The sequence below is a fragment of the Gopherus flavomarginatus genome, chromosome 3 (genome assembly GCF_025201925.1).
Source record: "Gopherus flavomarginatus isolate rGopFla2 chromosome 3, rGopFla2.mat.asm, whole genome shotgun sequence".
Lineage (NCBI taxonomy): Eukaryota > Metazoa > Chordata > Testudines > Testudinidae > Gopherus > Gopherus flavomarginatus.
Genome location: NC_066619.1, coordinates 16,066,870 through 16,093,104, shown reverse-complemented (window position 1 = coordinate 16,093,104; position 26,235 = coordinate 16,066,870). Strand labels below are relative to the sequence as shown.

The 26,235-nt window shown below is 41.0% G+C and overlaps 1 protein-coding gene across 2 annotated transcripts in view; it reads left to right on the top strand.

The window, feature by feature from the left end:
- The window catches only part of DYM (dymeclin), a 355,894-nt gene that overhangs the window by 174,799 nt on the left and 154,860 nt on the right, over positions 1-26,235 (top strand). For both annotated transcript variants that reach the window (XM_050944679.1, XM_050944680.1), the window contains exons 12-13: positions 19,673-19,786; positions 22,186-22,280. In XM_050944679.1, coding sequence (XP_050800636.1) covers positions 19,673-19,786; positions 22,186-22,280 — 209 coding nt within the window. The remainder of the gene's footprint in view (positions 1-19,672; positions 19,787-22,185; positions 22,281-26,235) is intronic.

Here is a 26,235-nt window from a genome sequence, read left to right as displayed (position 1 = left end):
GTGTTTTCCAGAGGAACTGAATGTTCACGTTTCCCTTTAGCTGCAGCTGGAATTGTGGATGCTCAGCACCTCTGAAAATCAGCCAGAGATTATTTAATTAATGACCTAATGAGTCTGTGGCAGAGTTGGGAACCAAGATCTCCTGACTGCCAGTCCCCTTATGAAATGGTGGTGGTCGTCGTAGTCGTCGTCATCTTCTTCTTCTTCTTCCTCCTTTATTTGTACTACCATAGCACATCAGAGCCCTAGTCATGGGCCAGGTCCCCATTGTGCTAGGTTCAGTACAAACGTAGAACAACAAGATAGTCCCTGCCCCAGTTTGCTTACAATCTAAATATAGGACAGGAGACAACATTTGACACTGCTGAATTCTTTGCTTCTTTGTTAATTGGTGATGTGTTTTTAATGCACTTGTATACTACTGTTGTTTCAGAAAACAGCTTCTTTTTTGGGAATTTTTTATATTTTGAAGGCATAATTGGTGTAAACAAAATATGAAATGAAAGCTGTAGGCATGACGTACAGGAGTTAGGGGTTTGTTCTTTTGACCACTATGAATCAGTCAAAATTTCAGAAACATTTTTTCTTGAGGAATAAAATCATATTTGTGTGTTCTGGGGCTACTCTGGAATGCAGGCTGTTATTTTGATGTGTTCTGTTTTAGCAAAGTGTGTGTTTCTGTGGCACTCAGCCTTAAGGTCCACTGTGCTGGTTTTGGTTTAATGGTACCCAGGTTACTTTTTCCCCTTCTAGGCTCATTAACAATATAATCAGTCATCTTAGCCATCAGAACTGACTTGGTTTATTATCTTACTGTACCTGAGAAATTAATATCACTAGTTCCTCCTTCCGAAAGATTCATGTAGCAGTGATACAGCTTCAAATGTGTGTTCTGTGAATCAGTAGAAAGGAGATTTCCACATCCTTTACTGTTTTTTGTGTGTGATTGTTAGTATGCCTTTCGATTTGACACTATTAAGCTACTAGAGCTGAAGAGTCAGCTGAGTATATAGTTAGGTACCGTAATTATTATGAGAATCTTAAAAGTAGAGTAGCCGAGTATCATGTAGATCAGGAATGAACATAGCTCTACACAGTGCTATTAAACTCTGATGAGTGGGGAATTATATTAAAGGTGTAGCTAGTAAGCCTGTTAATAAGGTTGCTTAACACTTCTGTTGTAAGACCCTATTTTCAGTTTTACTGCTTTGGCAAACTTTAACCATTGGGGCTGAAATTCTCTGGGTATCCACCTGAGGCTGAATATTTTGGAAAGTTTTAACTGAAATGGATTAGCGATTTCCAGAATGAGGACAGGGGAAAGCATGTTGTTTAGAATATTTTAAAAATTCTGGTGACCTTTTCTTTGAGAAGCTCCATGTTTTGAACCATGGAGTGGCCTTTGTGTCAAGGATATGTCTTTTACTGTTTATGGAAGAATGGACTCATCACAAGCGCCCCTCCTCCGGGACGGGTGTGATAGAACACCAAAGGACTGGAGCAGCTGTTGACAAAGGACACTAGAGAAGACTGAGGGCAAGTCTACACTTAAAAACGCTGCATTAGCGCTGCTGCACTGATGCAGCTGTGCAGTACTTTAATGAAGGCACTCTACGCCGACAGGAGAGAGCTCTCCCGTTCGCATAGCTACCAGCCCTCAGGGAGGTGGGTTAATAATGTCAGCAGGAGAAGCACTGCTGCCAACATAGTACTGTCTTCACAGAGGGTTAGGTCAGCATAATTGTGTTGTTCAGGGAGGTGGATTTTTCACATCCTTGAGTGATGTAATTATAGCAGTATAGGTCTGTAGTGCAGACCATACTTGAGTTGCTGCTACTCTTGCAACTCAGCCTTCCAGCGCCATTGCGTTTAAATCCATCTGTTCCAGATTAGCAGAATGTCCTTATGTCCGATTTTCTGTCTTCTACTCTAGGCCTCATTGTCCACACCCTTCTCCCAGAGCTTTATTATCCTTATCCTGTTCTCTCTGGGGAGCTTTCCCGCCATCTTCCCCAGGGAACTCAGACCCTCCCTCTCCTCTGGGTTCTAGCCCAGGGATCCTGAGTTAACAAGCAAGGTCTGTCTATATTCAGATACACTCCCTGCTAATTTCCTGGGCTTTCTTCTATCTGAGCCTGTCAGCAGGCCTCTCTAATACCTCTGTAAACTCACCCCTCTTGCAGGGCTAGGACTCACAGGGCTCTCCCCTGGAATCCTCTTGTAAATCCCAGTGTAAAAGTATAAATTTAAACCCCCTTCTGTCATCCTCAGGCTTGATCTTTCATCACACCCTGGACCTTCAACTGCCTCTCTGGGCTCTTTCCACACTCTGATCCTAGAAGGTGACTGCAGAATTCCTTCCCTCTCTCTCCTGCAGAACCCTTTTACTACAAACTTCCTGTGTTTACACTAGCGCCCAGCTCCTTCCCCAGATGGGATTCATCAGTAACTGAGACTGGCCACATCCCCCAGGTGTGGCCAATACCTTAATGGATCTCTTTAGCTCCTGATAACCTTGTTTGTGCTAATGTAGGCTAGACATCCCGTCACTCTGATCCTATGAAAATCTGCCTGAATTCGGCTAAGGTGTAAACCTTTGAAAAATCTCCATTTGCACAAGCTCAGTAGAGGCTTCCAAGATCTTAGGATTTAACAGTCCAAAACATTCCATGCTCACTGGGCATGCTCCGGCTCCTAGTATTAACCAGACTGCACATGCGCCATCCCCACAGTGTGACTGTGCATGCTTCATTCTCTCACCACTTCTAGTGCTGCCTGGACTGTACTTGCACCAGCCCACAGAGCAACTAAGCATGCACCAGACCAGTGCTACAGGGGCAAAGCCGGACTTCTCTTGTAATTGCTGCCCCAGTTGCTTTGGGATGTGAGGCCGGATACCAGAACTGAGCGCAGGGAACCTGTCTCTCCTGTGCGGTCAGTGACACTCCTGCTGATGCCTAGGCAACACTGAGGAGAAATCTGCCTGACCTGAATACAGAGGGGACGAGCTATACCAGTAGGCATTTAGTAAAGTTCTATTAAATAATTCCCAATTATCATTCATATTTTTCTGATGAAGTTCTTCCACCCAGCTGATTTGGCTGAAAGTTGTTTTCAGATTTGTTAAACTGACCCTTTTAAAGCACCAAGTAAGTATCTATATTATTGGTCTGGACTTTTTTTCTGTTTGCACATTATAAATGTGATCAAGTCATGATCATTTGTACCTAAGCTACCATTAATTTTTAGACTGGTATGGGGAACTAAGTGGGGTGGGGGAAAAGGGAGGCAGGAAAAGGAGGAAAGAGAGATCTGACAAGGAGCCAGGTTGTGGGGGAGGAACTTGACTGGCTGGAAAAAGATCCAGTGTAGGGGGAAACTGGGACAAGGTGTCTGGGAGCGGGGAGACTGAGATTAGAACTGGAGCCCTGGAAGGAAGACTGGTACTACACTATTGCATAGTGGAGAAATGGGAGTGGCAGACAGAGGGGAGGAGGATCTAATGGAGAGCTGGCAGGGGTGACTGGCTTGAATTGAGAGTTGTGAGGAGCCTGGGACATGGACTGGAAGCCTGAAGGGGCAAACTAGGAGAAAAGGACAATTTGAGCAAGAAGATTGGGCCTGGGAGGAAGAGCCAGGAGTGGGAAAGAGAGCAGACTTGGACGGAGACAAGGTGGTTAGAGAAGGGGCAGAAGGGGTCAGGGTTGGCAGGGGGACATGCAGAACTGACCAAATAGAGCACATTCCTCTCCAGAGCCTGAAATCGAACCTGAGATTCCCGACTGTCACCATTACTCTGCTGTCAGCAAATATTTGTGACACAGTGGCAAAGTGTCTCTTATCTCTCTCTAGTGATGAGCCATGTAGCAATAGTAGGTTGTCATCCTATCAGTTCTTCCATTAGCTCAAGCAGTAGAGATCTGTGGATCTAAAGGTTCCAGCCCTGCTGACAAAGCATGTGGATATGATGTCACATGATGGAATTTGTTTTTTCACATTGCCATTTAAAAAAAAAACAACCTATGTGTTTTGTTTGTAATTTCTATTTTAAAAGAACATTCTTAAGGTTGCAAGTCAAGCTCTCCAATTCTCCAAGGCATTCAGCTGCATTAACCATGAGGCAATCCTTTCTCAGACCTGTATCTCATTCACTACATACAACTTCTGCAACAAGTGAGACAGGCATCCTATAGAAAACAGACAATTATGTTTCGTCCCAGAGCAGGATCATCCTGTGCAAAGAATGAGGCAGTGGCCCTGTGGAAAAATATCATGCAGTCTTGTGATTAGACTGCATTATAATAAGGGGTTACATTAAGGTTGCACAGACTAAGTCAAGCTAACTTTCTGCATGTTAAACTACTATTTGTAACTAAAAGTATGTAACAACCGAGTAATCACATTCAGCAGCCTAGCCAAATTCTCAGCAATGACAAATTTAAAGTACCCAGGCAGGAGCTGTGTAGTATATCATTAAATATCTAAGAATAAATTCTACTCTGTGCTATTGTGGGGAGAAGAGCATGTGGGTGCCTCTACTCCCTGTTTCTTCCATATATGCATCAGAGCAATATCCATACATAGCAGTTAGGATAGCATTAAAAGAAGTCAGTCTTCAGTGTGTACATCACATGCTTTTAGCCTCCCCCACATCTTCTTGTTTTGTGCCACTTAGACGGCTCTGGCACAACATCACTTCATGACCAGCATCATTCCACTTCACCGTATCTCCCTCAAATTAGGGCAGGAGCTGTCCTATAAATAATTATTAAATACTGTTGTGTAGACTGTCATTAATATTTCAGATAAGCCTCTTTATTCGTAGGATGTGTCATGGACCAGTAGGTCCAGGGCCAGATTTAGGGGCAGGAAACTGCCTGGGGTGCCAGGTTCGGGGTGCTGTTTTTGTTGTTAGCGACAAAAGGTAAAATAGGATGTTTGAAGTAAAATGTTTCAGGTATTCTGTATGTGGATTCATTTTTCACTAACCACCTAGAATATTCTGGACCTGTATAGTATCTCGTGGAACCTTCCAGTCTTTCTGAGAACTACATTTTCCTTGAACCTTCTAGAATGTTGTCAGCCGTGCCCCCGCAGGTATATAAGGGGTGAGATGTCGCCAATCAGTCAGTGAGATATAAGAACGAACTGAAGTGAAGTGAGCCCAGCTGCGATATTATGAACCTTATTTTATTGTGTAATTGTGAAAGTGTACTTGTGTTTTAAGACTTGAAAAGTGTAAGCAGCAACTAATAAAGGACATATTTAATGAGATGCCAGAGATAGCTATCAACCCCCTATCTATGTGACAATATAAAAGAAATAGTTACTTTTTCCCCATGCTTAACATGTAATGTTTGATGACTTTATAATACTGCAGAATATAGTCTTTTTTGCTTTGCCTAATACTGGCTGTTTTCACCTGTAGAAAATAAAATATTCCCCCAAAGAAGCCTTCTGGCCCGCGATCCTAAACTCTGCTGTTATTGATAGTACAGTTTTGAACGGGCTGGGCAAAATCGAGGATATGACATTTCTGTAAATGAACAGAAATGACACTTCTCAAAGTCATACTGCGAAAGAGTGCTTGAGAATGATGAGAAATTCATTTGGCGTTGGCTAGTTTACCTGAAATCAAGTGACAAAGTGTTGTTTTTGTTTCAAAATATTTGACAAGAATGCCAAATCGTTGCTTGCACTTTCCTGATACAATTACTGGCATAACTTAGTTGATGCTCTGAAGCAACATTAAAAGTTACCCAAACATTTTACGGCCTACTGCAAGTGGATAGAGGTCAAATCCATGCTCAAGCTGAATAAATGCATAGACACAGAAAACCAATGCATTTTTAATGTAGAAACCCAGCATTGGAGGAATGTGCTAGAGCGCAGATCTCAATTACCCTCTTCTTTGCAAAGAATAATTTGGCTTTCCGGGGCTAGGCAGATAAGTTGTTCACTAAACATAATGGTAATTTCCTCAGTTTGGTAGAGCTCCTTGGGGAATAAGGGAATGTCATGGATGAATACCTACATCAAGTAGTTTGTAATGAAACTATGGACTGTTATTGAAGCAGAACAATTCAAAACGAAGTGATTGACTTTATGGCAAGGAAACTGCTTGATTACATGCTGATGCGGCTCAGCAAAGCAAAATACTATGCTGTAATAATGAACTGCACTCCCAACATTAGTCACAGTGAAACGATGTCTTTTACAGTAAGATTTGTTGACGATGAGAGTGGTTGTATCCAAGTAAAGGAACACTTTATCTATTTCCGGTCAGTGGATGACTCTGCTGGAAAAGGCCTAATAAAACTGTTTATGAACATTTTGAATGAGAATAAAATAAAGCTTCAGGATTGCCATGGCCAAGAGTACAACAGCAGTGTGAACATGAAGGGAAGAAACAGTGGTGTCAAGGCAAGAATCCTTACGCTGAATCCTAGAGCTTTCTTCATGCCTTGTGGCTGCCATTCCCTCAACTTGGTTGTGTCAGATGTAGCAGCAGCATCATTAGATTCAATATCTCTCTTTGGGAGTACTGCAAAGTGTATACGTTGTGTTTTCAGCATCAACTATCAGGTGGAAGTGCCTCACGGACAATGTTACAAATCTGACTGTAAAGCTGCTAAGTGATGCTTGCTAGGAGAGCCGCATTGACAGTGTAAAGCCAGTGAGGTACCAAGTGACTGAGGTTTACGACACTCTGATGGAACTGGCGCAGTCGAGTAAAGCCAAGTTCAGAATCCAAACCGATGCACAAAGCCTGGCAAACCAGATCACCTCACTTCAAATTTCTGGTTTCAATTGTGGTTTGACATGATATCCTGTTCCAAGCAAACGTTGTAAGCTGAGCATTACAAACTCAGTCAATGGACATTGTGACCGCTACTACTTTAATGAGAAACTGCCTTGATTTCATTGTGGCCTACAGAGACAATGGATTTGAAGATACCATCACTGCTGCCAAAGAAATGGTGGAAAACTTAGGAGTTGAGCCTGTCTTCAAGGAAAGTCATATTCTCCGAAAGAATAGTCAGTTTGGCTATGAGGGCAGAGATGAGAAGATGGGAAGGTCGGAAAAAAAATTCAAGAGGGATATTTTTTTTTTGAACGCTCATTGATACTACTCTAGTGTCCATCAAAGAAGGGTTTGGACAAATGAAACACCACAAAAAGACCTGGGACGGTTTTGTATGACCATAGTAAGCTGCTGGCACACAGGAAAACACTCTTGAATAATTGAATGGGCCTTCACCAGATGCTGACACATGGGGAATGTTCAGACATCAGTGATAAAGATGTCTGGGTTGAATTAGACAACACTTCAAGTTCTCCAATTCATTCATGATGCAGAGCTCAAGGACACTTTTCCTAATGTGTGGATATTCTTGAGGATTCTGTTCATGCTGCCAGCCACTCATGAGCGGTGAGTGCAGCTTTTCGAAGCTCAGGCTCATTAAAACATATCTTCGATCGATGATAGCTGGCAAGAGACTGACATCGCTTGCTATTTTATTGCTTGAAAATACCATTGGCCAGACTTTGGATCTCTGTGACACTGTACTTCAATTCACAAGGGCAAAGGCGAGAAAAGCGACCTTTAGCACTAAAGGGCTAGGATTAACTGTCTAAGGCTGTTACCTACTGTAATACTATTTAACACTGGTCTACCCGGTGTTGGTGCACAGTTCAATTTCTTGATGTTAGTACATTTCAGTTATTCTTAAAATTAAGCAGTTTCTATAAGCTTAGAGGACATTATTTTTATTGGCTTATATATGGTATGAGTAAATAAAGGTTTACAGATCCTAGCATGCCAATTTTTTGTCTTCTATGATGGGGTAAATCATGCATGCAAATCATACATCAGAGTCATGAAATGAACTACAAATGCAAAAAAAAAAAAAGGTATTCAAAAGTTTAACAAATGGGGAGGTGGGGCGCAGAAGACGTTCCTCACCTGGGGAGCGATTCAGTCTAGGGTTGGCCTTGAATAGGCCTATTTTATACAATTTATCATAGTGTCTTTTTTCAATCTCTCATTATTAGTCCTCCCTACAGATACCATGGCCTTCATTTTCTATGTGTAGTTCTCGTTTTCCAAAACTTCATGCATGCCTTGCTTTAATGTTATACCCCTGTCAATTTAATCTCAAACTAGTGGAAATGGCCACATAAAGCCTTAAATTTTACCTTTCCCTCATCCATTCATATACACTGCATCTGAAAATCTTTTTGTGGTACTTTCATTCTTCCCGTTGGGTTCCTCAGCCTTCTTTATACTTCCAATAAATATTAATTTCCCTTTAGTCTCTCTCCTTTAGAGTTTCTGAGCCTCTTCAGCATAAAATGCCTACCGTAAATGTTCACACTTAATCGCATCCGTAGCACCATCATCGCTTTGTCCAGCACTACACAACTGTGCAACATAACATGAGGTCATGTGGGTTTTCCCCAATGTAGATTGCAATTGTTGCCTTCCCTTTCCTCCAATGTGGGAAATTAGAAGGTGCTGACAGAAGATGGCCTGCTCTTAACTACTGCTTCATTCTTTATTTGTTTTTGTGTCCTGTAGCATGGTCATGGAGGTTTATTTTTCAGGATTTTCTTGAGGTTCTACTAAGTTTTCTGAACCATGTTAATACGTATTTTTTACTCACTTTTTCCTACTTAGTGACAAATCATCCTTTCCTTTTTACGATATGCATTATCTTTACTTCTGTTTCACAAACTACAGTCTACCACTTTTCTTCCTCCTCACTTATCCTGGGATACCTATCTCCTCTGTGTGTCTTCCATGTTCTGAACTATTATTAGTCTGACAAAGTGGGTATTCACCCACGAGGACTCATGCTCCAATACCTCTGTTAGTTTATAAGGTGCCACAGGACTCTTTGTTGCTTTTTACAGGTCCAGACTAACACAACTACCCCTCTGATATTAGTCTGATGATGACCATTTCTTGCTTAGTCTAACCATGTTGTTATTTCTTTGAGCAGCTTATTCTCATTATTGATTATGCTTACCTTGCATTTCTATCAGTGATAGAGAGCTGCATCTTTTATGATCTACTCGTACAATAAGATTCACCATTTGTTAGCCAGATAGCATTCTTTAACATTTCCATTATGACTTTTGCAGCACATGGTTATTGAAAATGTGTCCCTGTTTTAGTGATCAATCACTTATTTTGTCTCCATATATGAAAGGAATCTCCTGTATCCAGGGCTGCAGTTTAGGTATTAACACACCACAATTATATTACTAGCACTAAGTTTTCCTTTCCTGGCCATACCTTTTCTAATTGTATCTAGTCTGTGACGGTATTTGTGGCATCGCTATTGCTGAATTGCTCTATATGGTGGTCTACAAAGTGTAAATGTATTAAACAGACAAGAATGTTTGCCTCCTAGAGGTTAGTCTAAAAGGCATTAGATGGTACAATGCAGAACAGTACAAACAGGGCCATCTAAGGAAGTGCATAGTCTATGTAGTGGGACTACATTATGAAAGAGATGGATCTTTAGGAAATTTTTGAAAGAGGTCTGAAGAGAGCCAAATTAGAGTGCTATTTCAGGCATATTTTATTGCATGAAAGAGAACATTAATTTGGGTGCAGACCAACAAGACATGGAAACAGTTAGAGAACAGTGAGTGCAGCACAGAAAGCAGATGGTGGTGTAAGAGGAAATAAATGCAGAGAGGGTAGGCAAGTGAGGAACTGCAGAGCCTTGAAAAATTAAAACATTCCTATAAACAGTCATTTCTATTAACTTGATTCTTTCGCTTGGACTTTCAGTTGGAATCTGTTGACTAACATGTAGATAAAATGGATCACCTACTTCTTGATCGTTTATAATGTAATTTTGTATAGAACCCCATAAGGTGTTCAGGGTAATACAACATTATCTGTCCTAGTATCAGTGGCCCAATTAGTGCCCCTAGTATATGTGTCAGAGCTGCACTTCAGGTGCTCTGCAAAGGAGCCCTGTTCATAACCAAATCCCGAAAGCACATGCCTCAGTGTCTGTAAAATAGGTAAAACTAGTGGAGTAGCTGGCACCGTGGACAGGGATCAGAGGGCTGGCCTGTATTGGAGGAGGTTGGTGCCTTAGGATGAGTTAGGCAAAGAGAGCAATGTGCATCATACAGTAGTAGGAGGAAGATACAGAGCTCAGTTGTGCAACAAAAACAGAATTGTTTCATTGGCTTAAAATTGTGCGCAGTTTTTCTACTTTGAAACACAAGAACAAATGTATATAAACTGGCCATCAACAAGTTTAGGCTTGAAATTCGATGAATGTTTCTAACCATCAGAGGAGTGAAGTTCCGGAACAGTCTTCCATGGGAGTCGGGGGGGGCAGAAAAACTAACTGGCTTCAAGACTGAGCTTAAGTTTATGGAAGAGATGGTATGTTACTCTTCTTCTTTTTCTTTTTTCTTTTTTTTTTTGAGAGAGAGAGAGAAAATTACTTAGCTATAATTCTGTTGCTGTGAAGATATCTCACTCACCCCACATTTCCTAAATGTTTAAGGATTTTGCCTTAGGAGGTCATATGTTGACTTTTAGAGTGATTATAGCATACGTTTTTAGGGATGGTGTTTTATATTTGGCTTTCATAGGGTAACTCTTACTTTCCCTTGTGGTTTGGAATTGGCAAGAATATTCTTAATGTCTTAGGCACTGGCATCTGGTGAATATTCAAAGAGGAAGCGGGAACCATGCCTAGCTAACAGGACTAAACCCCACTGATAAGAGATGCCTGGCTTGACTTGTACTTACAGTTTGAGACGTAAGGGTGCAAGTTCTGTGAGATGTCATTTGTCACTGTTCATGGTAACTGCACCTGTATTCCTTCTACATGGTTCAGCAAGGCATCCACTCTAGACTCCTGGCTCCTCAGCCGTCACCTCTCTTGGGCAATGACTCGTGTTTCTCTGCCCCTGACTAGGATTTTTCTGGGCTGCACAGTTCCCTGCCTGTACTGTGTTATTCCCAGCAATCTGAGTGCCCCCCGTATATATAAAAATAGAAACAACACTAAAAATATTTCTTCCTTCGCAGGCTTTAGAAGAAGTTAACTTGATTAGTTCATGGAGTTTCGTGCGTGGAAGTATAGGGAGTATATGTAAAGACATACCGAGGAAAAGCTCTGGTCACTGACTGGAAAAAGGATGCATGCTTTAAAATACACACATACATTTTGAAAGATAAAACTCTTTTGCTGTTTGACATCCATTTGGAATTTGACCAGCAGAGTTCTACTGTCTTATAATGGCATTAGTGATGTCCCAAACTTTCACTCCAGGAAATGTAGGAAAATTCCAAGAAAAGAGAAGATTGGTGAATTCAGAAAGATGGATAAGAAGGGAGAAAAAAATCCAGTCTTTTTCTTTGTCCCTCCCCAAAGAAATGTGTCTAAATTAAAAACAAAATAATGATTGTGTGTTGGTCTCTGGTTTTAAAGCCACTGCACAGCCCTGACCATCTTTTTATAGTACTGATCACATATCCTATTGCTATTCTGTTGCATGAAAACTATCCTATGTTTGGGACTTTAAAAAATTACCATATTAAAAACTTGGGATTGTGAGTAAATGCTCCCAATGCACAACTTATTTGTTTGGGGAGGAGGGAGTAGGTTGGTTTTTGTTTTTATAAAACAAAGAAAATGAGCAGTGGCAAAATACATAGTATTTAGCAGCCATGCATGGTCCTCAGTGTTTGTAAATTTGCAGACAACACACAGATTATGGGAGTGGTAAATACTGAAAAGGACAGGTCACTGATGCAGAGCAATCTGCATTGCTTGGTAAACTGGGCAAAAGCAAACAAAATGTATTTTAATATGGCTAAATGTAAATGTCTATATCTAGGAACAAAGAGTGTAGACCATTCTTACAGGAAGGGAGGTTCCTCTTTTGGGAAGCAGGGACTGGAAGAGATTTAGGGATCATGATGGATAATCAGCTGAACATGAGCTCCCAATGTGACACTGTGGCCAAAAGAGGTAATGTAATCCTAGGATGCAAGAGGAATCTTGAGTAGGAGTAGAGAGGTTATTTTACCTCTGCATTTGGCACTGCTGCTATCGGTGCTGAAATACTGTGTCAAGTTTTGTATCCACAGTTCAAGAAGGAATGTTGATAAATTGGAGAGGATTCGAAGAAGAGCCATGAGAATGATTAAAAGATTAGAAAAACATGCCTCATAGTGATAAATTGAGCTCTTTTAGTCTATTTTATTTAACACAATGAAAGTTAAGGGGTAGCTTGATTGCACTCTGTAAGTATCTACATGGGGAACAAATATTTAATAATGGGCTCGCCAATGTAGCAGAGAAAAGTATAACACAATCCAATGTCTAGAAATTGAAGCTAGACAAATTCAAACTGGAAATAGGACGTAAGTTTTTAACAGTGACAGTAACCAGCCATTGGAGCAGCTTAACCAGGGTTGTGGTGGATTGTGCCATTATTGAGGATTTTTAAATCAAGATTGGATGTTTTTTAAAAGATCTGTTTTAGGAATTATTTTGGGGAAGTTCTATGAACTGAAGGTCAGACTAGATGATCAGAATGGTGCCTTCTGGCCTTGGAATCTGTAAATCTGTGATGCAACAATATATTTATGAGCAAAATATTCTGACTACTGCGTAAATTAGTCATTTATTTTTGGAAAAGATGTGGTTTGTTAAGTCTAGCTTTATTGGATAGAAAATATTAAGAAGGTTTTGTCTTAAGGCTTATCCTAGCTAAATCGGTACTATTGGCAACTCTGAGTTTTGGTGCTAGTGCAAGTACAAAATAAAGGAGGAGAGGTATCCAGGAGGTGCCTTGGTTTGGCATCTGGAAGAATGAGTAAAATAGTACATTAATCAAACAATTGTACTTAAAGGGTTTTACTTAAGAGGAGTGGGGGAGATACTTGCAGAGCAACAATAATGAGAAAGACCTCGGGCGATAATGAGCAGGAAATTGAATATGAGCCTCCTATGTATCGATTATTTTTTTATTTTTTTTGAAAGGTGGGGAATTGATTTCATTTTGATCAGCCTGCAAATATATTGTGTTATGGACCAGGAAATTTATAAGAAGTCACTGTTGAGACTGCACCTAAAATATGCCATAAGTTTCTCTGCACTTTGGTACTTAAAAAGTTGTTAAATTGGAAGTATGAAAAATTACAAGAACAAAAAATGTAAAGTGTGGCCAGGCGGAGACTAAAATAACTCGGGGAGGGGGCGGGAGGAATATATGATTTATTTGGAGAGCATAAATCCTGACAGAAAGGAAATACCCGTGATAGTCCAGTGGAGTATAACTAATTAGAATTGGGATGAGATTGGGTAAAGAGGAAGATGTAGGCTGAAAATTAAGAAAAATTTCCTAGCATTGAGATCTTTTAGGCTGTAGAATAATGTTCCAAGGGAATTGATGGGAAGTTCAATTGTTTTAGTCACTGAAAACTGGACTGGACAAAAAGCACTTGAGAATGTACTGTATAGGAATAATCCTGTATTGGCAGTAGAGTGGGCAATATGTTTCTTTCCATCCCTAATACAATTCTGTGATTCATAATTTCCATGCTAAAGCTATGAAACAAATTGGATAAAAGTTGAAACACTGGCTTCCAGTGTATTACAGTAACTCCTTGCTTAACATTATAGTTATGTTCCTGAAAAATGCTAAGTGAATCCAATTTCCCCGTAAGAATTCATGCAAATTGGGGTGGGGGAGTTAGGTTCCAGGGAATTTTTTTTCACCAGACAAAAGACACACACACACACCCTGTGACTGGTGTAAAAAGCCGATGCCCATCAGCTCCTCACGGTAGCTGTGCAGGTGCGAAACCCACATCAGCGACAAGTGTCGCATCTGTAAAGGCTTCAAACCTCGGACAAAAAAGGGAAAAGGACATACGTCTCTGGGCACTCCGTAAGGACTCTGCGCTGGCCCCGGCACTGGAACCATCCAGATCAGACTTCGCTCCCAGCACCATCTCTGGACTGATGCCAGTCCCCCTCCCCCCCACAGGAAAGAAAGCAAAGAAAGGCCTGCAGAGGATAATCTCCTACATCCCATAAAGGGAAAGACAGGGCCAGAGGGGAGCAAAGACCCAACAGGGGCAGGTCCTCACTTTCAAGTGGGAGTCGGGCCCCAGCTCAGGTGGAGTGGGTTAGCCCATACAGAGACATGCCTGCCACCCCAGATAGAAGCATGGGCACTCAGCACCTGGACATGCTGTCGAAGCCTTACGCCCTGCAGGCTACTCAGGGCATCCTAGTCCTACCGGTGCCTCTCACAGTGGCTACAGCGATGCCACATTCCAGTGGTAAACCTGCCATGACCACCCTCCTTCCTCCTTCCCCATTGTCAGAGTTTCCAGCAAGAAGGAACTGAGGGTGGAGGGAACCACCAGCGCCCCTTATACTGAGTCATACAGGCACCACTCCAGAGGGCACCACAACCGGTCCCCAACAGATACCGCTGAGGGGAAACCTTCCAGCACCAGTGCATGTGATGAGCACACACACCTACAATGGAATGGACATGAGCAACACATCTCGAAGAACACCAGTTACAAAAAAGTAACTGTCTTTTCCATTCCATTAATGGTTGAATAGTTCAGGAGCTAGGAGTCCTGCAGGTCTCCACTAGATATGTCCTCCCAGTATGACAGTGAATCATTGATAACTGCTCTTTGAATATGGTTTTTCAACCAGTTGTGCACATACTTCTTCGTAGTAATTTCATCTACACCATGTTTTCCTAGTTTTCTTCTGAGAATGTCATGTGGGATTATCAAAATCTTTAGTAACGTCAAGATAAGTCATGTTATCTGCTTATACGTATCCAGTTGGCCAGTAACTCTGTCAAAGAAGGAAACGGTGTGACTATCAGAGATGCTGCCCACAGTTTCTTCCGCTATCTTGGATGAGAAGTGTGAGTGCTACATACATCTAAAAATCAAGCCAGACATTTATTATTTAAATACCCATTGTGACAGACTGACAATATCTTGAAGAAATTTTATGGAATTAAGATAACCTTTATTGAGTTAAGTTACACCTTGCTGAGTTTGGATTAACATCTTTTGAGGTAAATTGTATTAAAAATACAATTGTGTATGTGTTGCTGTCACATTATATGTACCTTCTGTAGTAGGGAGAGGGGATGCTAATAAACTTCCTCCATTATTAGAAGTTCCTTTGCAGTTCCCCTGGAGAGAGATGTATATACTAATTCAGCCTGGATTTTCCAGAGACCATCAGACAAAGAACAGACTTTTGGGTAAAAACCTTCATTTTCAGTTGACTCGGGGCCTTCTTTCTGGTCCAGCAAATGGACAGGACCCCTGATCCATAGAGGCTCCCAATCCTTAAGGGAGGACAGGAAGAACTTGGCCTACTGAGGCTTCATAAGACTGTGTGCTTGTTCTAAGCTGAATCTTTGATGAACTTATTACCACAAGGATGCCCTTACGGTGGGTTATTAAAAGACTGCAGTTGTCAGAGCCCCTGTGAGAGTTGCTATGAACTCTGATAAGTTCATTAACATACATGTAGGTTCTTCTATTCTTTTTTAATGTCTTTTTCTGTAATGCTTTGTACCTTAAGAATAGAGTAGGCTTGCTTAGAAAGAACAGTGTGGTAAATTATATCTGTTACTTGGGTCTGAAGAGAAAGCAAGCAGGTGGCCTAGGAAACCTGTCTGTGCTGGGAATTACACAGTAGAGGCAAGGGAATAGGGCAGTCTGGGGGTACGTCTTCACTACCCGCCGTATCCGCGGGTAGCAATCGATTGCTCAGGGATCGATATATTGCGTCTCATCTAGACGCGATATATCGATCCCCGAATGTGCTTATATCGATTCCGTAACTCCTCCAACCCGAACGGAGTTGCGGAATCGACAGGGGGAGCCGCGGACATCGATCCTGCGCCGTGAGGACGGTGAGTAATTCGATCTTAGATACTTCGACTTCAGCTACGTGAAGTTGCGTATCTAAGATCGATTTTTCCCCCGTAGTGTAGACCAGCCCTGGGAGTAGCTGGTCAGAAGGGGGAGAGATGTGCATCTCCACTCAAGAGAGGCAAGAGCTGGGCAGCTGAAAGCCTGAGAGTTAGATACTCTTGCTGAACCATTGAGTGAAAATACCAGTGCATTTGCCCCGAGCTCTGACATCCACGTTTAGAGAGGTACATTCTTGCAGACTAACGTATGTCCCGGGATCACGATATTACCAGAGAATAATGAGCTCTATCTATTGAGGCACGGCCAATGCATTTATTTTCAAATGCATTTGCCCTGTAATAGTGTGGAATTACAATGCCATGATTTCTGGTATATCAAATTGCCGTTTGGGTCTGAAGAGAAAGCAAGCAGGTGGCCTAGGAAACCTGTCTGTGCTGGGAATTACACTGTAGAGACAAGGGAATAGGACAGTCTGGGGGTACGTCTTCACTACCCGCCGTATCCGCGGGTAGCAATCGACACCCATACTATGACACCCATTACACGAGTGTACTTTTTAATAACAACCTCCTATACTTTTTTGCTTTGGTTCCAAATGTTGTGGCAGATTTTTTGCACAGTTAATAACCTTAGTGCTGCATTTCTCCAGAATCCCCTGTAGACTTCAGAACACAGGCTGCACTCTTTTTCTCGTAATTGTATATGTTAGGACTTCTGATCCACAAGACATTTTGTAACTTTTTTTTAAAACATTCTGGAGTTTCACCAACTGCATTTTATTTTCTGAAACCTGGACGCTTCCTTTATAAAATGTTTTAAAGCCTTTCCCATATGACACTCTCTCTTGCTTTAGGTACCTCTTATAACTCCTGTTTGAAAGCGGGGGGTGTATATGCAGATCCTTGATCCACCCCATTAATCCCAGAGAGGAAGTGAGTGTGAAGATGCCTGAACCTGAAGTAGTACCAGGTGTCACCTCCTCTCTTTGTCTGTGTATTGTAGTGACCACCCCTTCAGATCTTTGTTTCTTTCTGAGGATAGTGGCTGCCACCTCCCCATCCTTCTCTCTTCTGGAGGAAATATTTCCCTCTAAGTCTGTTACCCTAGAGGCTGTAAAAGTCAGCAGACCAGAGGACAGTTATTCATTGCTGCTTCTTTGGAATGGGTAAAGCTGTTTGCCATCTGAAGAGCCTTTACTTGGAAAAGAGAGAGTATTGGTCTGTCTTGGTGCCATCCAAAGGACAGATGAGAAGATGAACACAATCAGCCTGGAAGACAAGTTTCCCACCCTGCTATACCTTATGCTGGGCTTGGGCTCCACCCAGTAGAGTGAAAGTAGTTGTTAGGCTGGATTGGCTTTTAGGGAAGTCGACCAGTAGTAGTATCCCTCACTTTGAAGTAGGGTGTGGAACTTGGATACAGCCTGGATTCCCAGAAGAATAGCTGAAGACTCAAGAGTCACTGAAGTTCTGATACATTGGCAAAATGTTCTAGTCCTGATGTACTTGGTCCATACCCGTCCAATTTGAGCTCTGCCAAGGGCTTTTAATTTGACTCTTAAGCTAGAAGTTTAATTATCGGAAGGAAGTGAATACTTGTGCATGGGGTGCAGTACAGATGCACAAAATGTTATTTTTAAAAGGGGTGTTTGAGTCTGAAAGCTTTCTATTCAACACTTGATAAATGAGGGTCTGGTTCTGGAAATGTGGAAGGGGAACCTAGCTAACAAAATGAATCATAACAATTCCCTTACACTCCAACTGAAGAAGCAAAAGATAGCCATTGTCTCTGCTGTTCCTCTGACGTAGACCTCTCCATGTACTCTTATCTCATAACTTGTAAATTGTACTCTGTCAGGATGCACATAGATTGAATTCCCTTTCTGAGGATATAAAATGGTGCAAAAAACTCAGTGAATCTGAGACCGACTGCTTTGAAAACTACATCTGCCACAAGGTTTTACTTAAAATACTTACTCCTGAGGGAATTCTGTGCAAAAAAATTTAAAATTCTGTGCCAAAAAAATAAAAATTCTGTGCACAATATTTAAAAATTCTGCAAATTTCTGCAAGTTTTATTGGTCAATAAATAAATGCAGAGGCTCCAATATGGCAGTGAGGAGCACAGGCGACTGGCTGCATGAAGGTGAGAGATCACCCGGCAGCCCCCCAGCCCCCAGGACACGGACTCAGCGGTGAGACTGCACCCCACTCTGACACAGCATAAGGCCTGGGCCTGCTTCAGAAACACTCTGGGGCTCTGCCCAGGTATACCAGGTATGGGACAGGTAGGCTTAACCAGGCAGGATTCAAGTGTGGAGGGGCTCAGTGAGGGGTAAATGTGTCACGGGTTTTGAAATTCCGTCCATGCTAAGCGGATGTTTGGAGTTTTGTACTGGCTTTGTTAACAAGAGTCAGTTCCTTTCCTCATTTTATTGCTAATGTTGATTTAAACCTGCAACAAATGACCATTTGGAGGGCTGACAGATCTGTCCCTTAACAGGGTGGCTGTTTAATAAAAGTGAAGCAGAACAGTACCCTGTTAGTTTGAGGGTATTTTTGAATGGTCTCAAGACAGGAGGTTTGCTAATACATTGTTAAACTATTGCATAGGTTTTATTGTATATGCATTTTCATATTATACTTTAGTATTATACTTTTTTGTAAATCTCATATATTGCATTGAAACTTAACTCATACTAATATCTTTCATTTACATAGAGTAAAATCTCTATATGAAACCACCCTTATTAGACAGCTTCCTGTTTCACTACTGTTCCCAAAGTATTCCCAGATGCACTGAGTACAGTTCTTCTCCACCTTTAGTGAGCTACCTCCATTATAAATTTATTTGTATTGCCCATAGAACCTAGGAGCTCTAGTCATGGTAAGCATCCGATCTTTGATGGTCTCTTAAATAGTCTTTCAAGACAGGTTTCACTTTGCATAAGAACATAAGAACGGCCATACTGGGTCAGACCAAAGGTCCATCTGGCCCAGTATCCTGTCTTCCGACAGTGGCCAATGCCAGGTGCCCCAGAGGGAATGAACAGAACAGGTAATCATCAAGTGATCCATTCCCTGTCACTCATTCCCAGCTTCTGGGAAACAGAGGCTAGGGACACCATTTTGCCCATCCTGGCTAATAGCCATTGATGGACCTATCCTCCATAAACTTATCTAGTTCTTTTTGGAACCCTGTTACAGTCTTGGCCTTCACAACATCCTCTGGCAGCAAAGAGTTCCACAGGTTGACTGTATGTATGTTGTGTGAAGAAATGCTTCCTTTGGTTTGTTTTAATTGCCTATTAATTTCATTTGGTGACCCCTAGTTCTTGTGTTATGAGAAGGAGTAAACAACACTTCCTTATTTACTTTCTCCACACATATGCGCACGTGTGTGTGTGTGTTCACTCATACTAGTTCAGCACACCAGTAATTTTTTATTCATGTATCTCCTCTTTGTGCCTTTTTCACATGAGCTGCAAAACAAAGTTAATAAGATCTGCAAGTTGGATACTACTGCAGTATCCTTTGAAACTCTAGAACACAATAAAGTTTAGTGTATTGAACTTGGAGGGTAATTTATTTGTCTCAAGGGAAGCAAGAGCACAGAGAACTGCATGATTTTATGTCATCTCATTCACAGTTGAAATGTGGTGTTGAAAGCTATTTTTTCTCCTCATTGCAGATATTGAAAAATATCACTTGGTACTCAGAGCGTGTTCTAACCGAGATTTCACTGGGGAGTCTCCTAATACTGGTGGTGATAAGAACCATTCAGTACAACATGACAAGGACAAGGGTAAGAGCTATATTTAGAACTTACACATGTAGTGTATATATGTGGTTTTTATCAGCTGGCGTTCAGTTCCAAACAGTGGTAAAAAACAAAAGTGAACCTTTTTGCAGCAAATGAGCACCTAAACACAGTGGGGGAGGCAGAAAAAAAGTCAGTACTCAGGTACAGTACGAGGTGTTTCTGAATGTGTAAAGCAATTTCTGTGATATCATTCAGTTCAGCTGCTTTGATTACTAACATACAAAGTACAGTCACAGTAGTAGCTGCATGGTTCCTGAAATAAGTAATAGATTTCTGGTCAGAGAAAAAAAATATCAGCATACCATATAATTAAATTATGTGTGGGATTTTTCCCCTATATTAAATTATCCAGAAGTACAGTTTTGGGTTCCTTGTTATTTGATAGTATAGTTTTATAAACAGGTGTGGAAATGAGGTGGAAAAAAATTACTTCTACTTTTTTTCTGAAAAGAAGTTCATTTTTTTCTTATGAGTATAATTGAGAGATCTGTGGCAAAGCATGGTTGTTTCAAATACGTTCCCCATCATGCATTATTTCACTTCTGACTTCCCTAAATTCCATTAGGTTATATTTTGTGAATCTTCGAATTAGGGGAACTTCAAGTGTATCTCTCTAATGTGCGTAGCAGACATGTAAACTACATTAAAGACTTCTGTACGTTTCTTTCATTGCTGAAAATGTTGAGAAGTTTTTGCAATAAAATTAACTAAAACATGGTATTCTTTGTACTAGATCAAAGAATTTAAAACCAAAATCACCATCTATGTGGTCACACCAAACAAATAGATGAGATAATTATATGGTAATAATACTAATACCACCCCCATTAACAACTTAAAACAGACTTAACTGGCTGTAATTTCTATTTCATGAGATAACAGACACAATGAGATGGAAGGAAAGGAAGCTGATACTGGTTGCAGAGTTTATATTGGATTAAATGTAAGCAATACTTTGTCAAGTAAGATTTATAAACAGGAATAAGGGTTTGCGAGCCATTTAACCAGTAAATGGTTTCTTGTAAATAGGCTGCATTTTCATATTAAATTCCAAATATTTATCAGATTTACCTCTGGTTTAAGTTAGAGCTCTACAGAATATTCAGCTGGAACCAGAAACTCTCCCCCCACAACCGCTCACCCCTGTTCTTTCCTCCCTCTCCCTCACCTTCCCCCCTTTTTTTGAGTCATGGCTAAGTTCTGGCAAACAATGCTGAATGAATCTTCTTGCTTACAAGAGGAACTTTATAGTTTGAACGTGGGAGCACAGGAATTCTATCTAGCCTGGTTCCAGGCAGGTGACATAGGAAATGGAATTTTGAATCTATGTCTGATTTCAGCCTACTATATTGATTGCCATAATATACAGATTCCCCAGGCACTGGCAGAATGAGTATTAGAAGGAACCAGAGGCCACTCCATGTTTACATCAGTTAGACGGGAAGATACTTGGAATTTATATGTGGCACTAGGGGTCTGTGTTACTCTTAGGGAGAATAAATGCACATTTTAGTCCTGAGTAGGGAAGAGGAACTCTTAATGAAGGAAATGATTAAACAAATCATGCTTCATGTTGTAGAGGGGTTGGTCAAACATATGACTAGAGATAAAGCCTGGGAGTGGAGAATGTAATTTTCTGCAAAAGGTGAGGATACAATGAGCAACTCCTACCACTTTTAATATCTATTACAGCAAATTAATCCTTCCAATATGCTTCTTAAGATTTATTCTCTTCCCTTGAAGAATAGCACAATCCATGTTTACTTGCCTCTCCCCTGTGAGCAGGATCAGTAAATATGGCATAAGTCATAGGACTGTGGATTCCACCGTTTTGTCGGTGCTATGCAGTTCTCTGACTTTGAGTGAGCCAATGTTTAAACATTTATCTGGAAAGGTGTCAGTTAAAATGGGCTTCAGAAACTCCAACTATAGAGGAGCAGAACTTATGAAGTACCATATTAGTGGTAGTTGTGGAGAAGTTGAATGTTTTGAAATAATTAATATAAAGGTCAAAGAGTATAGGGCAAAAAGGATTGGATAAGGTTGGAGATAATTGGGGCAAAGGAAAGGAGAGAGAATTTAAAAGCAGTAGAGACTATTTTCTCTACCGTTTATCAGTTATATTTATGATCCCATTGTATATCAACTTTGATTTTAAAATATATACAAGAGAGCACCCTTATTAAGCAAATTCATGTCTAAAGAGACCATTATTAAAGCATCTCTAAGTATACAAAGTGCAATTCTGCTCCACCTTCATTAGAAGACCACCTCTGTTAAGCAACGGATGTTTGTAAGTCCTTGGAGTGGTTTCTTATGACAGGTCTCAGTGTATATGAAAAGGACAGTTTGATGTGTTTTTTCCCTCTCTTTTCCAACAGGACAAATACCTTCATACAAATTGTCTGGCAGCCTTAGCAAATATGTCAGCACAGTTCCGCTCACTTCATCAGTATGCTGCTCAGAGAATCATCAGGTAAATATAAGCCTTTTAAAAATATTTAAACTGGTCTTCCAGATAAATTCAGAGGGAGAGGGACTTGAATTTTCTATGACTGAATAGATATAAGTGAAATTGGAATTAAATTACACCAGATAAATCTTATTTCCCTTTATGGTCTGAGTTACATTTTGAGTTAGTGAAAAATACTATGAATCTTTATCAAAGAAACTTTTGATATTTTTCTGTTCTCCATAGAGCAGCCATAGCGATTGCTTTTAAACTGGAATATTTTTCAGTCACTTGTTCTGTTATGACAAAAATGCAATGGGTCATAGTTCTCCAGAACATTGCTAACTGGACTTTCAGCTTAGCATATTTCTGCCTTTATTTTTAATGTAGACAAAACATGGCCATTCCTTTGTGATGGGGTGTTGTGCACTTTTTGAATGGTCAAGTTCACTGCCTTTCTTGTAACAAGTCGGTTAATCTCAGCTTGTGTTCTAATAAAAAGGATACTGCTTTCATAGGCCTAGTCTACACTTGTGGGGGGAGGGGAAGTGTCGATCTAAGATACACAACTTCAGCTATGAGAATAGCGTAGCTGAAGTCGACGTATCGGATCAACTTAGAATCACTTACTTCGCATCCTTGCGGCGCGGGATCAACGGCCGCCACTCCTCCGTTGACTTTGCTTCTGCCTCTCACCGAGCTGGAGTTCAGCAGTCGATGGGAGAGCAATCGGGGATTGATTTATCATGTCTACACTACACGCGATAAATCAATCCCTGATAGATCGATTGCTACCCACCGATCCAGCGGGTAGTGTAGATGTACCCATAGAGTCTTAGATATAGAAGATGGGAAGGACCAAGTTCCAGAGGCCACCATGTAGGTGCAGGTACTGGCGTGGGATGTGCCCACTTTATTTTAGCAGCTCATCTACTCAGTGCTCCAAAGGAAACCAAAAAGGTCCATGACATTACATCCTGGGGGAAAATTTTACAGTGCTTGACAAATACAGATTTTATGCCAAAAATAAGTTCAAAATATCACACATTTCTTTGATAAGTGTGTATGTACTTTGTAAAAGTCTAGACTAACAAGAAGTACAGTATTTTTAAAAAATATTGGTTTTGTGGGAGCTATTTCTGTGATGGTCCTACCTGCTCTTGAGGTGCTCACATCTATGTATGCCATCATCATCTCCCTGCTTGACACAAGTCATCTATTTACACACAATGGCTGCAGCCTACAGTACATGTTCAACTTAAATCTGAGCTCTCTTCCTTACATTCTTTACCAAGTGTGTAACTCTAATTGTTGCCTATATTTGATACTGTCTTAAATAACTCCTGTGCTGCTATTCCTGGTCTCTACATCCAACTTTCTTACATATTACCCTTCATGGTCTCCAAGTCCAACTTTCTAAGTATCAACCTGTGAAATGTGAAATAATAATGAGGCTCATGGATGCCTTTGAAAGCAAGCATATATCACCTCAGTCCTTGGAAAACTTGCAGACTTTTTACCCATTTCAGAATATGATATGCACAGCCTCTTCCATATTCTGTACAGAATTGTCTTTCCTATACTCCCAGTCTCTCTCTCCATCCCTTCCACTCTCCAATCCCTCTGCATTTCAAACATTTGTCACTGTGTCTCTACCAGTCCCTCTCCCTGCACTCCACCAAAACCTTCTCTACAGTGATCACTGGATCCTTCCTGCATGCTCTTCCCACCATCCAGGCAGCAGATTGACTCCCTGACATTTCTCACATCCTATCTCAAGACCCAGGCAAGGACATGTAATAAAATAATCTTACATGCTTCATACACAACAATTCACTATGAAGCTTGGGTTTTTTGTATCCAGTGCATCCATCTTGCCATATAAACTGCTCTGATATATTAACCTACTTGTTTTTATTTGGATGTGAAGACTAGTTGCTCTGTATTCTAATATGACAGGTGTGATACAAAATTACATTGTATTTCTCCTTCACGCATACAGAACTGTTATGTATTTAAAGCCATGATGCTTAATGATGGAAAAAACAGCAAAATCTCTGTCATGTTTAAATTAAATGCAGCAAATTGCATGTTGCACAATATTCTTGCATTGTATAAGGAACTAGTAAAGCCACATTTGAAATAGTTTGTCTAATTCTACTCATGCTACAATAAAAATCGGAGTTGGAGCAACCAAAATAATACTAAAACCGAGGAAATTTGTTAGTCTCTAAGGTACCACAAGGGCTTCTTGTTGTTTTTGCTGATACATACTAACATGGCTACCACTCTGAAACCTGTCAAAATAATATTGGCATTCATAGAATTTCATAGAATACCAGGGTTGAAAGGGACCTCAGGAGGTCATCTAGCCTAACCTGCGGCTCAAGGCAGGACCAATCCCCAGACAGATTTTTGCCCCAGTTCCCTAAATGGCCCCCTCAAGGACTGAGCTCTCAATCCTGGGTTTAGCAGGCTGATGCTCAAACTACTGAGCTATCCCTCCCCCTATTCAAAACCTTAGTTCTTCAAAAGAGTAGTCTTTTAGGAACAGGAATCATTTTTTGTTCTGTGTTTGTACAATGCTTAACAAACTGGGGTCCTGGTCCAAGTCTGGGGCTCTTGGGTGCTACTGCAATACAAATAATAACAATAAGGTCAAAACCACTAGGGACTGGACTTGCAGTCCTTATTCAGGCTTCAGTAGAAGTTATATCTGAGTAACAACTGCAGGACCATGCCTAAAGGTAGCAAGTTGGTGATCTTTCGGGGCAGGTGGAAAAATCAATTAATCTGAGAACTCATTGCATTTACAGAATTCTTCACTACAGATTGTGCGGATTGTTCACTAAGTGAGAGGTGGTGGTTATTCCAGTGGTTCCTGTGGGGTCCTGTCAGCATGGAGGCCATGCTTTGCTGGGTTGAAACACAGACGAAAAAGTGATTGCATTATCTAGCTTAGGACAGGACACAAGTGACAGTGATCAACACTAGGAGGGAAGAGGAAATGAAGACAAGGGTAACAGTAATAATGTAATGTTTTTACATAGTCTTAATTTGTCGAGACAGGCAGGGCTTAATTTCTCAGAGACTATTGCCTGGAGCTCCCCATGCCCCACCCCAATTCAGGGATCTTGGCTTCAGCTGCAGGGTGGGGCTCAGGCCTTTAGCCACACAGGGAGGCACCAGGATTGGGGTTTCAGCCATGCGGGCTGCCTCGGGGCTTCAGCGGCTCCCGCGGGTTTGAAAATGTTTACCGGAGCTCCACTCTGAATTTAAGCCCTGCTGACAGGTTTTTGTCTAAACTGTTAAAAACTTACTGTCATGGGGATTCCAAAACCTACCTGAGACACCTATATACTTACCTGTCTTTTCCTAATATCTAACCTAAATCTCCCTTGCTTCAGATTAAACCAATCACTTCCTGTTCTACCTTTAGTGGACATTGAGAATAATTGATCACCATCCTCTTTATAACAACTCTTCACATATTTGAAGACTGTTATCGGGTTCCCCTTTAGTCTTCTTTTTTCAAAACTAAACAAGCCCAGTTTTACTAACCTTTCCCCATAGGTCAGGTTTTCTAAAGCTTTATCATTTTTGTTGCACTCCTCTGGACTCTCTCTCCAGTTTGTCCATTCCTAAAGCATGGTGCCTGGAACTGGGCACAGTACTCCAGCTGAGACCTCACCAGTGCCAAATAGAGTGGGAGAATTACCTCCAATGTCCTACATATGGCACTTGTGTTAACATATCCCAGAATGGTATTACACTCTTTTTTGCAACAGCATCACATTGTTGGCTTATATTCAATTTGTGATCCATTATAACCCCCAAATTCTTTTCAGCAGTACTACTGCCTAGCTAGTTACTCACTATTTTGTAGTTATGCATTTGATTTTGCCTTCCTCAGCATGTGTAGTACTTTGCACTTGTCTTTATTGAATTTCATCTGGTTGATTTCAGACAAATTCTTCAA